This window comes from Cetorhinus maximus, chromosome 17, assembly GCF_964194155.1.
Source record: "Cetorhinus maximus chromosome 17, sCetMax3.hap1.1, whole genome shotgun sequence".
NCBI lineage: Eukaryota > Metazoa > Chordata > Chondrichthyes > Lamniformes > Cetorhinidae > Cetorhinus > Cetorhinus maximus.
The window spans coordinates 105,540,216-105,555,782 of NC_135895.1; the positions used below are offsets into that span (position 1 = coordinate 105,540,216).

The 15,567-nt window shown below is 39.0% G+C and overlaps 1 protein-coding gene across 1 annotated transcript in view; it reads right to left on the bottom strand.

Annotated features, from left to right (window-relative positions):
* Window positions 1–3,795: 3,795 nt before the first annotated feature.
* Window positions 3,796–15,567, bottom strand: part of LOC144692673 (regulator of G-protein signaling 5-like) — a 52,805-nt gene continuing 41,033 nt past the window's right edge. Inside the window, exons 3-5 of the mRNA XM_078561768.1 lie at window positions 13,502–13,563; window positions 8,718–8,884; window positions 3,796–7,634 (exon numbers count right to left, since the gene is read on the bottom strand). Of these exons, the coding sequence (XP_078417894.1) occupies window positions 7,473–7,634; window positions 8,718–8,884; window positions 13,502–13,563 (391 nt within the window). The 3' untranslated portion in view covers window positions 3,796–7,472. The remainder of the gene's footprint in view (window positions 7,635–8,717; window positions 8,885–13,501; window positions 13,564–15,567) is intronic.

Consider the following 15,567-nt stretch of genomic DNA (forward strand, 5'->3'; position numbering starts at 1 on the left):
TGTTCATCTGAACATCTGCACAATGTCTAGAGGATGGCTCGAGAGAGATAAATAGTGGCCAAGCTTGAGCAAACAGCTGGATCAAATCACCAAGAGCAATTCTGGGTGTGCAGAGGAGAGAAGAAACTACATTTAGCTCAAGTTGTGCTGCCAGAACATCCATTGCAGAAGATTGCAGCGCTTCAGTGATGATCGGTTTAATAGTTGAGTAATTGGCCTTTAACCAAATGGGCAAGAAAAAACACTGGGCAGCCCATCTCAATCACCAATTATCTGCCAGATATACCTGTCTTGATTTTTTTCCCTGCCTTCTCTAGGTGGAGATGGGCTTTCCAATAATACATTTATCATTGAGGTTTTTTTTGATGAGGTAACAGAGGGGATCGATGAGGGTAATATTGTTTGATAAAATACCACATTATAAGCTGTCAGGTAAGTTAAAGCTCATGCAATAAAAGAGGCACACGGGAAGAATTTTCCCGTCGGCGAGTTCGCGTAAAATGATGCACGGTGACATCAGGCAGGCGTTGCGATGTCACCCCGCGTGTCATTTACGTTGTCAGTTCAGCAGGGGCGCAGCCGCGTCGCCCACCGAACTGTCAAAGGCCATTAACAAAGTAATTAAAGTTGTTAAGAATGCTGCTCATCCAACCTTAAGGTTGACGGCAGGCGAAGAGCCCCGGCAGCCTTCGCATATTTCATAAAACCTCATCCACGGGCGGGATGATGTTTCATGAAGGGTTTATAAATTAAAGAAAAATTTTTGAAAAAGTTAATGGACATGTCCCAGCTCACGTGACAGTTTCACACGACGGGACATGTCCTTAAATTTTTTTTTCATCTTTATTAAATGTTCCAGAACTCAAACTAATCTCCCTGAGGCATGGAGGTGCTCATGTGCGAAAGAGAGCAGGCCCTGACTCAGGGAACCCCCTGCCCAGCCCGCACAGGGAGCGCCCAGTGCTTCCGGGCGTGTGTCATGTCCTTAGTTGGCCCGCCCATGTAAAATGGTGGCACGCTCACGATCGGGGGCGCCGATTGGGTTCTCACTCACTCCCACCTCCCTCTGCACAACCCCCGCGTTGGCGGGAAAATTCAACGCCATGAAGTTTATCAAGTGACGGGAAACAGAAAGTAGTGGTGAATGGTTATTTTTCGGACTGGAGGAAGGTAAATAGTGGGGTATCCCAAGGATTGGTTTTAGGAACACTGTTTATCTTGATCTATTTTAATGAACTAGACTTGGGTGCTCAGGGCACAATTTTGAAAATTTTCAGGTGACTCAAAACTTGGAAATATTGTGAACTGTGAGGAGGATAGTGATAGACTTCAAGAGACGACACAGAGCAAAAATTTTAAACGCAGCCAAGTGGTTAGGATCTGGAATGCACTGTTGAGCGTGTGGTGGAGGAAGATTCAATTCTGGCTTTCAAAACAGTATTCAATAATTTTCTAAAGAGAAAAAAATTGCTGGTCTACAGGGAAAGGGCAGGGGAGTGGGACTAGCTGAGTTGCTCTTGTAGAGTTGGCACAGACTTGACAGGCCGAATGGCCTGCTTCTGTGTGTAGATATTCTATGGTTCTATTACTCTTTAATAACTTTAAGGTATGTTTGTACAATCATTTTCTTCCATGTAAAGTGACATGATTGGCAGCTTTTCCCTTCAGCCTCATCTTTTAATCTAGAAGCTTTCCCTAGATTTAGTCCAATAGATGTAGATTTGTATGTCAAAACTTGCAAAATGCAGCAGGAATCCAAATGAATGCATAAATCGTTTCCATTTTGCAATGTTCCTTTAACTCTACTGAATTCCACTGATTCTCATCAGATTCCATTTCCGTGCTTGCTCTTTATCCCAAGAGGTAGAATGCCTGGCGGGTCTGAATAAAGACCAGAAAAAAGAAACACTTTAAAGGGTTATGCTCTATTTTATATTTAATGCAGTATTTAATTTTTCCTGCTCAATGACTTCAACTGTTCATTTTGCATTCAACCATTAACCAAATGGAAAATAAATCTTTTCCTCAGCGATTACTTCATAAGCCTAAGTTTTATTTTTGAAAATAATGGTAGTTTTTAAATCTGTTCAGCTGTAATTTGATGTGTATGGCAGGCACAATGGAGCTAATGGGGTAATTTCACCAAAATTAGGGTGGGATTTTCCGGCCCTGTCTGCCTACGGGATCGTCCTGTGCGGACACATGTCAATGGGCTTTTGGCTGGGCCACCGAATCTCCCATGGTGGATCCCACCACAACGGGGTTGGAAAATCCCGGCCATGATCTTCTTTCAGGCATAGCTCCTCAGCGAGTGTGTGGGATTGATGATAATACCCTAATGTTGAAGTTGCTGACACCATTGTTAATGTTACAGAATGCCATACGTGTCTGATTTTGCATTATATCATCATGTATTTTTGGAAATATGTCAAACTCCTTGAAATGTGTAGAACATGCTTCAAAGTGATCTTTGGGATATGGTGGGGGTGCAGAGAAATTATACCCTACCCTCACCTGTAAACCAGGTATGTGAGCAGTTAAAAACACCCAGGTTTACCTATCTGTTCTGGAGCTCCTAGGAGAGAATAGTCACCAATTATAACCCGCTCTACAGAGCAGATGGCAGGCATGTCCACCTGACCTTGATGGGGGTCCTTGTTTCCAAATGCATGCTGGAATTCTGATGACACCATTAGGACCTGACCACAATTTTAACTCGGCAGTCTGCACGGGAAAGCACTGTGTCTTTCCAGGCAAGTAAAGATGACGGAGGAGAGACATCACAGCTATAAGAGGTCTACAAGGTTAAATTGTTTTTCTTCCTTTGTGGGGCCAAGTCCAAGACCGGCTGCAGATACATTCCCCTTCCTTTCTACTCATGAGACACCTGCGGGACAGCCCCAGTGGCCAATCTGCACTGCATTCAAATCAACTGCTGTTTCCAGCCAACCTGCAGGCTGCACAGAGTGTTCAGCTCCTTCTCAACCTGGTGTGAAGGCAGCCAGTGAGATTTATGTGAAGCCCAGAATTTACAATAGATCAGATCTAATTTGTAGAGCAGCAGGTTAGTTTCTAACTCATACCTTTGCCCACCTGCCATTAAACTGGCACTGATTTAAAATTGGACCTATGGTTTTTAATTCCCTGGTGACCACTCTTCATTATTTTCCCTCCCTTCTTCATTTAGAGAGCAACAACTTTCTTCAGGATGCTAGAGCCCTCCATGCCTTACTCAAGTAATTTTACTTCATATGTGAACTCTCCAGCCATTGTAACCACCACAACCTTCCCGTGCTCATCCACCCATGAACTTTCTAGCACAGGACAATGGATTGTGATCAGCAGTGGGAATCATGGTTGACTTCTCTCCTTCTGTCATCCACCATCGTCCACCTTTCCAGTCTAACTGCAGCCCCTCCACTGAATTATTTGAGCAATGATCTAACTCGACATTGAATAAGAATCTTCCTGGTCTGTTCATTGGATTTAATTTTAATGAGTGATTTAAAAGATCGTTGAAAAGATAATCTAGCAATAAAGCAAGTGATTATTGTAACCTCATCAGCTTTCACTCCCACATTTCAGTCAATAGCAGTTAGCAGAGCATTAATAACTTGGCTTTTCATTGTGTTGTGAATATTGTAAATATTTTCATTGTGGTAGACTGAGAAAACCACACATTCTGATTTTCACCATAGATTCATGAAGAGTATGGATTTGCTTAGTGACGCTTTGAACCCAGCTGAAGCTGTTTGTGAGAAAATCCATTAGGTTACACAGAAGTAAATGGCAAACTTTGGTATAGAGATACATGTTTACTTCATTATGTTCCTAATTCTTTCAAAATATGACAGTATGCACGAAAAGGATACTGCAGCCGTTTATCAGCTTTAACAGTACATTAATGCTCAGATGACAAGGGAGGGATAAACTTAACACCCATATTAATTCAAATGTTTCAGTCATAGAACTGAACTCCCAAATGAACACTTCATAAAATTAACATGAAGGTGTTGATAAGCTGTGGTTAAATGCTTGCTTCTGAGTTGTATTAAGATAAAAGTGAAGCATTATTTTTATTACTATAGTCCATGGGTATATAATCACCATTTAATGAATACATTTAAATTCATTGCTATGATGATATAATGCCTTGAACATCATGTTTGTGAAAGGAGGCTGGGTTTCCCATTGTTTTATGAATGGGTCTCTATAAATGAAGACGTAGATGATTTCTTGCTCAGTCAGTTGCCCATATTAAAGATTCTTCCATTTTTTTGGATGAAAACCATTAACAGGGTGTGAAATGGAGAGTATAACAACACATCAGTTTGGCATCAATCGCATCAGGATAGTACTCTAACCTGCTCCCCTTCAACAAACTATTCATGGCATTATATAATTGATAGAGGCTGTCAGATCATGAGGAGTTCAAACCGTTGGAAAGAATATATGTTGCGTACAAAGCAGAATAATAATAAAAAAGTTCACTTTTAATAATGCATAGTACTTAGAATTTCAGTATTTGCTTCATTTAGATATTGAATTGAAAATGGAACTTTAATTTTACGGTTCAATACCATGCCTCCCAATGCAATTGTTTTATGATTTTGGCTTCAGAAATGATTAAAACATAAAGCACTCATTTTGGATGGCATTAGTTTCTGCCTTCAAAGTGGTGTGGTTCAATTCTGTCTGATGCAGTCCAGCATAAATAGATTCTCACCATTGAGTGTCAAGCTCAGCAGCCAGCAACTGTTCAATCAAAGCTATTATTGGTCAAAGCAAATTTCGACAAGGTGGCATCCATATCCAGTCAATGTTTTCTTACTTTACCACTGGCAAAAAAAAGTGGAGGCAATAAAGCTGGGTGGTAGTGTAACATTAGGTAGAGCTTGTCATGGACTGTTGACCAGGCATGTGTGTGTGTTTTAATAGCAAAAACACTCCCATTTTGTGCAGAAATGAATTGTTCTTGGGTAGAAGTTACAGTATTTTGTACTAGTGACAAAGCTCTAACTTGGCATCACCCAGCCATTGTTTCTTCATTGGACCTACTCTGTTCAACCTTGGTAGTGTCCTGCACTATGGGCTTTAGCCCTCCCTAGGTTTCTCACTGATCTCTCACCATAACAACAGAATTAATGAAGCATTTACTGAAACTCTTAATAGTAAAGCGTCCTTCAAGATAAGACTCTGCACACTGGAATACTAACACACATGCATTACATGGAGTATATTTAATAACGATACAGGAATCAACACTTACATGTTTTGTTTTGGTTAATATTGTAGACATAGTTTACCAGGTGGGCAAGGAATACAAAGCAGACAAATCATTCCATTCATTGCTTGAGTAAACAACTTTTGTAGGATTTTCCTTTATGTTTTGTGTGTTTGCGTTCATAGTTTATTTTTAATGCAACATTATACCATATGTTTTCATTATCAGGGCAGTATAGAACCTCATTAATACAGCATGTTAGCCTTTGTTAAGGTCCAGTAAAGCAAATGTAAATCATTGTTTGAAAATTATGCAGTTCTGTGTTAAGATCAATCTGACTGTGTTGCTCCTTAACATGGCAGTACAGTCCCTCTTAAATTCAATCTATTTAGTCAGATGATTGATGTACAAAATGAAATCATTCCATCAGACAGTTCACGATATGTGCTGCCATGTTAAGTTGTTACTGAGTATGAGGTGAAAGGAGTTTGTAAGGGTCGAATGACATTAATATCTGATTATTTGACTTCTTTCAGGCATTTCCTTTCTTAAAGTGCTTCGCTTATTCCAGCCACAATACAGAACCCGTGAAGTTGGCAAGGGCCACTTTCTACAACCATTTCACCTCCATCCTCTCGTTTTCCTTCAAGTCATCCAACACTTTCCAGCCATTCCGTGACAGAGTTGGTTTAATCTTAGCATCGCTATCAGATAGCCCATCATAGAAGGAGAAATACAATATTCCCAATGTGCCAGATCAGAATAATTGCTGTAAATCTTTGAGATTATTCTATTTCATGTTCAATGTCTGCTGATATCCATAAGTGACAAAAATAATTTCCTTGTACGAATTTAAATGATAATTAGGAACTTTTTATAACCAAAATACACATCTGGCATAAAATGTATGTGGACCTGTTGGCACAGGTTTATTTGGACATGTTAGTATAGATTGTATATAGATATGTGTTAATATAGATTATATATGGCTATACAGCATTGGAGTAACCATGAATCCTGACATTTTTTGGTTTATTTAGTTACTTTTTTTGAGTGCAAAACGTTTATTAGAGGCTTGTGTTTATGTCGAGTTAATTGATTATAATGGTCAACCTTTAGGTGTATTGTCCATTTTAAGTTTCAATCTCCTCTTTCATTTTTCCTTCATCAAAATCTAATTGAAATGATATGGTTAAAAATCCAATATGGTAAGCCTGCAAACCCAGCCTGCCTCTGCCAGTGAAGTATCTGTGATACATTGCTCTTTTGCCACTGAAGTATTGTAGATTATGGAGGAATTTTAGAAATATAATCCGCACATCCTGACTGAAGAATGTGCTGTTTATTGGGATTTACTTTTCAGACGAAATAGGGAGATATATTTGTTATAACTAAACACTTTTGTGTGACTGGATGAATGGGTGTATAAACTTGTGTACAGGCTTTGTCAGAGTGTACAATGCAGTCTACAATTGAGATGGAATAGCCACACCTCACCTTAGCGAAGGTGATGATCTGGTGGTCAACGTAAACTGCCAGAGTAATGGTTTACAAAGGCTTGGGTCTCTGTAAAGCTTTACAAGCATGAGTGCTGCATCTGCTGATACTTGCATTCCTACTCTGCACATTTTCAGTGCCTCTGTAGGTTGAAGCAAACTATCAGAATATCTATTGCAGTTTAAGAGCATATGCTTATACTGTAGTATAGTGTGATATATTTATAGTAAGCTTCACTAGTAAATATAGGAATCTTTGGATAACTCCATTAAGATACCTTCCACAGTATTTGCTATAACAACTGCTCTTGTTTTCTCAATATAGGAAGGATGAAAGATGCTTGCTCAATAGAATAAGTAGTATTTTTTTACTTTCATTTTTTTCAAAAGGTTTTTCCAGATTCTTGGTGATAAGAATCCTAAAAGAATGATTTGATTTGCCCAATAATTTGTTTGAAGCCACATGGTTATTTATCACTGGATATAATCTCTTCGGAAAAATAAGAAAAAAACACACATAAAAGACCAGTACAACATTAAAGGTACACTTTGCCATAGATGGTGCCTGTTTATTTCAGGGCTATGCAAAGACAAGTGTTAGATAAATGATAGCATAGTGCCCAAAGCTTTAAAGAGAAAACACTTGAAATAATTATTTTAGCTAACAGCAGTGAGAGAATATTCAGTTAGTGACTGTGTGGGGAGACCAATAGTCTCGCTCTATCCAGCCTTTGCACAGCCCAGCTACATTGTTACTTTATCAGCTCCAGATAGAGTTCAGATTTCAGAAACCTGCTGAACGAATCCTTCTCCATCAAAGTGAGCACTCGCTTCTGCGCCAGTTCAAAGGTTGATGTTGAGGGTTCAACAAGGCTCTTCACCGTGATCTCTTTGGTGTGGTGGTCAACATTGATCTAAAGAGGAGAAGGCAAATACTCAATATGTGCTCTCATTACCTTGTAAAGCATAAATTTTAGAACAGCAGAACCATTGAGAATACATGGGTTAAAGTTAGATATTCTTGTTTTAAAATCAAGTAAATTTGGATTTTCAAAATGGCTGAAAACTGGATGCAATCTTTGCATCTGGAATGTTTCTGAAGGCCTTTATAGGTCTAGAAAAAAGTCTAGAAAAGGAAAGCACTTTATAGGCAAAGGCACAATTTTCATGAGGATTACTTCTTCGGAAAAGAAGTCTTGCAAATGTTTGGAAGGACTACTTCACAAATGGAATATGCATCAACCCCTGTTATCCTCTTAGTATTAATTAGTAATGCTTTGAAAAAGTGTTCTTATCTTTTTGCAAATAGGTAATGGTTTTTATGATCAGAGCTTAAACTGGACAACCTCATTATACTTGACCATGTAACCATATGATGTGACAGCAAATGTTCCTTGCATGGCGTTACGAAACATAGTGGCTGTCAATGAAGAGACCTAGTACATTCCAGATGTTAAGATGCACATGTTATCTAACATCACCATTGGTTAAATCTCATCCTAAGTTAATACATAACTCCACATTTGCCTCTTGCTGAGAGGGCCTATAGTCTTCCAGACCAAGAAAGCTTAGATTCCATCAGCTGGATTTTTTTCTGCCTTGGAGTATTATAAATGCAGATAGTGCTTTAATACTCTTTAGTCATGTGCTATACTTTTGACGTTATCCAATTTCAAAATCTTTTAATATTGATTTAGTTTTATTTAATAGTTTTATAATGAACTGCCTCAATTATGTCAAGACTTGAAAAAAAGGTTGAGCATTCTGATTTCAAATCTGTAGCACAAAATTATGAAATTTTAATCCCAGCAGTAATGTTATTGCCTTGGATTTTTCAACTAAGATGATCTTCTTGGTGAGCATGAAGGAATGAAAGCCATGAATGATTGAGTCAAGGGATATGACAACAGATTCCATTTATTCAGTTAGAAATGGTGTTATATTTCCCTGTCTAAACATAGCCACATCTACACTTGCTCTTCTGATGATTGTCCAACCTCTTTTGGAGCTTCTTTCTCCATGAAATCTTCATAGATCTTCTTTGCCTTGGAGGCCAGCTTGATAGGTGATGTGGTTGCTTTGTAGTCCTCACAGGCAATCCAGAACTCAATGTTCTCCTCACTGTGCTCTGACTGGAGGAAAGCTTTGAAGGCAGCCTGGCCATCTGGAAACAAACCAGTGGAAAAAAGCTTTCTAAGTTTATCATGTTTCACCACAACCAACAGCTGGAATAGATTAAACAAGCATATTTCATGATTTAATCACAAACACTTTCATTCTGCTGTCGATTAAATCTAGCTACAGTGCTTGACATTCTTGGCCACATGCGTTTGATACCATATATGAGAAAGTTTGATAACTGTTTTGATATGGACCACTGAGGCAAAACTGTCCAGATGTCAGAGGAAGGCAAACAACGCAAGAGACCACCAGCCAAACATCTCCTGAAACAAGAAATGTTTGGGTTCAACTCTGCAGGTCAAATACAGCCGAATGGCTGGTTCAGATCTCACTGTAATTCACTGTGTGAACTTCAGTCTAAGAGAGGCACCAGCATAAGTAGGATAAAGAAACGATGACAAACTGACCTTTACTTTCCAAAGCCCTTAAACAAGGGGAATCACAAAATTCCAGCATAGTTGACATTGCATCAAATGCCAATGTTTGGACATGCCTGTCCTCAGTGATCTTTTGACAGCATGTGGTCCCAAAATGTTCATTTAGAAAACGTGGTCAGGGGTAACTACAAAAAATACAGAATCCTTTTCTCATGATTGTTAAAAGTTTTGTCTGATGTTGTGAATTCCCATTGCACTGATGTTGTATTGCTACTATAAGAGTGTTGAGTGAACAAAATCATTTTAATTCCCAAATAGTATAACTGAAAATACATTAAGGAATGTTTAGCTTTATAAAGTCTGTAGCAGTGTCTGGATCTTCTGTCCAGATCCGGTTATTCCACAATTCCTATCTAGCCGTCATTCGTGATACTAGTAACATTGAATACAAGGATAATGAATTGTAGAGTCTTTTAGGGTTGAAAATGTTAGTGCTGTTTAGAACTGCACAGGCTTAAAGATTAAAATGTAATCCGCAACACTTAAATTTGTGCATATTCAGTAAGGAAGAAATTGAAGGCAAAATCTGTCTTTGTGCAAAGCCGAACAGAATTAACTACATGCGGCTTTTATCACATTCTAATTTACCGCAGCCACATTTCCAGCAGTATATGGTTATTGGTAATCTAAGAGGCAAGCTCAACAGCTGAGAAACAAACCCTGGATGATGAAAAGTTGAAGTTTTCTTAGCATCTTTTAAGTATAAAAATATACAAGAGTTTTCTTCAGGCAATGAGATGCAAATGCTTCAGCATGGTTGATTAAAAATGCATTTTCCACTAAGATGCAGTGCCATTTGTAATCCATTTCAAGGCTGTTGATTTATTTTGCCGAGTGAAGTTAATTTGAGGTTCTGAGTACCTACCAGTGTTTGAATAGAAAGCAATGGGTGCAATGAACACAAGTGAAGTAACTGAACAACATTGGAGTCAGATAATGCGATGGCTTCAAATCAGACATATTTGCCCCTCATATAAAGGGACGTTAACAGTGGCTGATGGATTTCAACACAGGTAAGTGTGAGGCCATCCACTTTGGACCAAGAAAAGAGAAAACTGAATATTATTTAAGAACTTCAAACTTACTTCATTTGGCAAAATAAATCAACAGCCTTGAAATGGATTACAAATGACACTGCATCTCAGTGGAAATGCATTTTTAGTCAACCGTGTTGAAGCATTTGCATCTCATTGCCCGAAGACAACTCTTGTATATTTGTATACTTAAAAAAGGCTAAAAAAAAGCTCTAGCATTCAACTTTTCAGCATCCAGGAAACGTTTCTTTGTTGTCAGGAGAATTTCCTACAGCAGTATGTGTCCAGTCCAACAAGAAAGGAGGCACTGCTAGACTTGGTTCTTGGGAATGAGGTGGGCCAAGTAAATCAAGTGACAGTGGGGGAACATTTAAGGGACGGTGATCATTGTATCATAAGGTTTAGGATGATGATGGAAATGACATTGGTCAATCCAGAGTAAGAATAATCAACTGGCAGAGAGCGGACTTCAATGAGGCAAGAACGGAGCTGGGCCAGATAGACTGGAACCAAAGGTTGGTGGGAAAAACAGTAGCTGAACAATGGGTTACCTTTAAAGAGAAGATGGTTTGAGCACAGTCAAGGTATGTTCCCTTAAAAGGGAAGGGTAGGTCAAACAAATCCAGAGCTCCCTAGATGATATAGGAGATAGAAATTAAGTTAAAGAAGAAAAAGTGTGCTTACGACAGGCGTCAGGGAGCAAATACAACTGAGAACCAGGCTGAATACAGGATGCTCAGAAGGGTTCTGATAAAGCAAATACAAGAAGCAAAGAGGGATTGTGAAAAAGGCTGGCATCTAACATAAAAGGAGATCCCAAAGAATTCTATAAGCAAATTAATAGTAAAAGGGTGGTAAAAGGAGGAGTAGGGCCGATGAGGGGCCAAAAAGGGGATTTACACATGGAGGCAAGAGGCATAGCTGAGGTGTTAAATGAGTACTTTGCACTTGTCTTTCCTACGAGGCAGCTACTGGCCAGGCCATGGTGACAGAGGAGGAAACTCAGTCACTAGAAGGATTTAAAATTGAAAATGAGGAGGTATTGGATAAGCTGTCAGTACTTAAGGTTGATAAGGCATCGGGACCAGATGAGATGCATCCAAGAATATTGAAGGAAGTGAGATCGGAAATTGCAAAGGTATTGTCAAAAATCTTTCAATGTTCCCTGGATTTGAGGGAGGTGCCGGAGGACTGGAGAATTGCAAACATTACGCCCTTGTTCAAAAAAGTTTGCAAAGATCTGCCCTGCAATTAAAGACCAGTCAGTTTAACTTCGGTGGTGGGAAAACGTCTAGAAACACTTATTCGGGATAGAATTAATAGTCACATGGAAAAATGTAGATTGGTTTGGAAGAGTCAGCATGGATTTGTTAAAGGAAAATTGTGTCTAACTAACTTGCTGGAGTTTTTTGAAGAGAAAACAGAGATGGTTGATGAGGGCAAGGTCGTTGATGTGGTGTATATGTACTTCCAGAAGGCGTTCTATACAGTGCCACACAGGAGGAAATTTATAGGTCATGGAATAAAAGGGACAGTAGCAATGTGGGTACAAAATTAGTTGAGGGACAGGAAACTGAGCGTAATGGTTAATGGGTAATTTTCGGGCTGGAAGAAGATTTGTAGTGGAGTTTCCCAGGGATCCTTGTTTTTCCTGATATATATAAATATCTAGATCTTGGTGTGCAGGGGACAATTTCAAAGTTTGCAGATGCCACAAAACTTGGGCAGAATTGTAAACTGTGAGGAGGACAGTGTAGAACTTCAAAAGAACATTGACACATTGGTGGAGTGGGCAGATAGGTGGCAGATGAAGTTCAATGCGGAGAAGTGTGAGGTGATACACTTTGGTACAAAGAACATGGAGAAACAGTATAAAATAAAGGCTACTATTCTAAAGGGTGTGAAGGAGCAGAGCCTGGGTGTATATGTACATAAGTCAATAAAGGTGGCAGGACAGGTAGAGAGAGCTGTTTCTAAAGAATACAGTATTCTAAGCTTCATTAATAGGGGCATAGAGCATAAGAGCAGGGAGGTTATGATGAACTTATATAAGACATTGATTAGTCCTCAGCTGGAGTATTGTGCACAGTTCTGGGTGTCACACTATAGGAAGGGTGTGAAAGCATTGGAGAGTGCAGAACAGGTTTACAAGAATGGTTCCAGGGATGAGACACATCAGTTATGAGGGAAGATTGGAGAAATTAGGACTCTTTTCCTTGGAGGGGAGAAGGCTAAGAGGAGACTTGATAGAAGTTTTCAAAATCTTGAGGGGTCTGGACAGAGTAGATATAGAGAAACTGTTCCTGCTCATAAACAGATCAAGAACCAGAGGGCACAATTTTAAAGTGTTTTGCAAAAAGAAGCAAATGCGAGATGAGTAAAAGCTTTTTCACACAGCGAGTAGTTAGGGTCTGGAATGCACTGTCTGGAAGTGTGGTGGAGGCAGGTTCAATTGAGGCATTCAAGAGGGCATTAGATGATTATTTAAATAGAAACAATGTGCAGGGCTATGGGGAAAAGGCAAGACATTGGCAATAAGTTAAAATGCACAGAAAGCCAATGCAGACATGATGGGCCAAATTGCCTCCTTCTACACTAACAATTCTGTGATTCTGTGATTCATGGAGTCTCCTCCTCCTCCTGTTAGTTATTTAACCATACACCACCATTCACAAATGGATTTGACAGAACTGCAAAGCTTTGATCTGATCCATTAGTGTGTGATCGCTTAGCTCTGCCTATAGATTGCTACTTCCCTTTTAACATGCATAAAATCCAGGGCTGGAGCTTCACCAGGTTAGCATCTTACTTTTAGATATGCCTGGCATTGTTGCTGACATACTCTTCGACACTCCATGTTTAACAAGGGTTCAGCCAGGGTTGGTGCCTGGCTTGATGGCAGTGGTAGAATGAGGGATATGCCAGACCATGAGAGGCATGCCAGATTGTGATGGAATACAATTCTGCTGCTGAGTCATTTTACTATGTGAAAAGTGCTACATGAAGGCAAATTGCTGTTGTTATCTTATGCCACTATACTAGCTTATCTATGTTCTGAAATAAAATCAAATTGACTGAAATCTTTGAGGTTGTTAAGACTAGAATAAGATTGATGATTAAGTCTCTTACAGTTGTTCATCAGAAGCTTCTCCAGAGATTCACGCCACAGCAATGCCTCTATTTGGGAAGGCCTGCAAAAAAGAAACACCAGATGGTTTTTAAAAAGTAGCTACTTCCAAGTTCAACCCACAACCAAATCACATTCATTGGAATGAACATTTTGACTGAATACATTTAGGCAATTACACCATTTGAGAAATAACTGTTGGGGTTTATAGGGTATTAGGAAGATTGACAGGAGATGCACTTTATTCTCAATTCTTATGTTACGCATTCTAGAATTGTAGGGAAGTATCTCCTTTACAACAGCAGCTTCCATCTAAACAGCACCTTCAACAATGAAAATAATCCCAAAGTGATTCACAGAGGCACAATGAACCAAATTGTTGCTGAGCCAAAGAACTCAAAGGGAACTTTTGGGTTTTGCATATTGCAACAGATGTTGGTGAAGTTGCTTTCTTGGCTTCTCTGAGAACCACACTACATTTTATATGTCTTAATTGAACTACGGTGCTCACAAAGTGAAATTTTTATCCAAGGATTTCATATGCAATGTTCCAAATTAGTTTGTTTTCATTGTAAAATTTTTAGAATCAGTTTAAACATCAAAGATCTCTGGCTTGTAAACCTGCCACATAGCAACATTGAACATGGCAACATCTTATGAAATGATATGCTCCTTTGAATAAGCCTATTTTCATATATATCAACATTTCCATATAGTCATCCTGACCTTCTCTTGACAATTAAAAATTCAATTCTGCTCCAAGAATAAAAAGCCACCCAATGATCCTGATTTACTGCTCAATGCTATCTCATAGCAAATGTGATGTTTATGGATCTGGAATTCTACAGACAGCAGCTAAAAATAGGCTATTGTTAAGCCTTACTATATTTTGTTTAATTATTGAGTTGGTAATTTAGTCTCAAATAAAGAGAAAGCCATATCTTGCATACAAGCCATTTGACCTCTAAAGCATGTTTTGTGACACTGGGGTTTGTAATTGGGTATAGATGAGTTTATGGGTTCAATATAATCCTTTTCCCTGTTTGGATACAGTTGTAGAAGCCAGGTAGTTTCTATTATCGCATGACTATAGCAGGTGATAGAGAATGTATCCTTAATTTAAAACCTGCCAAGTGGCAGTCTGCACCAGCACTTATCTCTGAATTTTGATATTTTCTCTTTCTCACACATCCTGGTGCTTTCATGGAAACAAGAATGTTGTCAATTAGAACCATATATTCTCCAGCAGAATTCGCACAGAAAACAAACAGGTTTCTCTCAATTATGAATCAGGAACCACTGTGATCAGAGCCATATTATTTGTACTTTATTCCCAGCACCTCCTATTTCCTTGACATTCATCTTACCATGTCACTAATATTACCACCACTGAGATTAAAGGAAAAGCATTCATATCCTAGCGAATAGTTTGGCCCAGTGGTAGCACTCTTTGTCTTGGGCTGAGAAAGTTGTAGGTTTAAATCCAATGCCAAAATCTGAGCACGAAATTTCAGCTGTAAGTTCTAGGGAATTGCTGCATTGTTGGAGGTGCTGTAGTTTAGATCAGACATGAACCAGTGTCTTGGCCAATAGTTAATATGAATAGGTCCCATGTGTGATTTGAAGAGGAACAGGGAGTTCCTGGCCAATGTACTTCCCTCAGCATCACTGAAAATAGACTAACGAGTTATTTATTTGAGATCTGTTGGATCTTGCATTGCACAATGTCACAATACAATTTAACGTTCAGATTTTGCATCACAATGTTATTTGTCAATTCTTCACAAGCAGATGGAAAGTTGTTTCAAAGAAAACATTTTGTCGTTGGCTCTTTTTCATGCAGCTAACACTCCCAGAAGGAAAAGAATCTAACAGACAGAAATAAAATATGTTTATTTACATGAAGCCTGTCAGCAGATAGCATTGAGCAGTAAATCAGCATCATTGGGTGGCTTTTTATTCTTGGAGCAGAATTGAATTTTCAACTGTCAAGAGCAGGTCAGGATGACTAAATACAAGGAAATACAAGGTGGTTTGAAACAATCTTTTCTTCATGACTGCAGTTTTG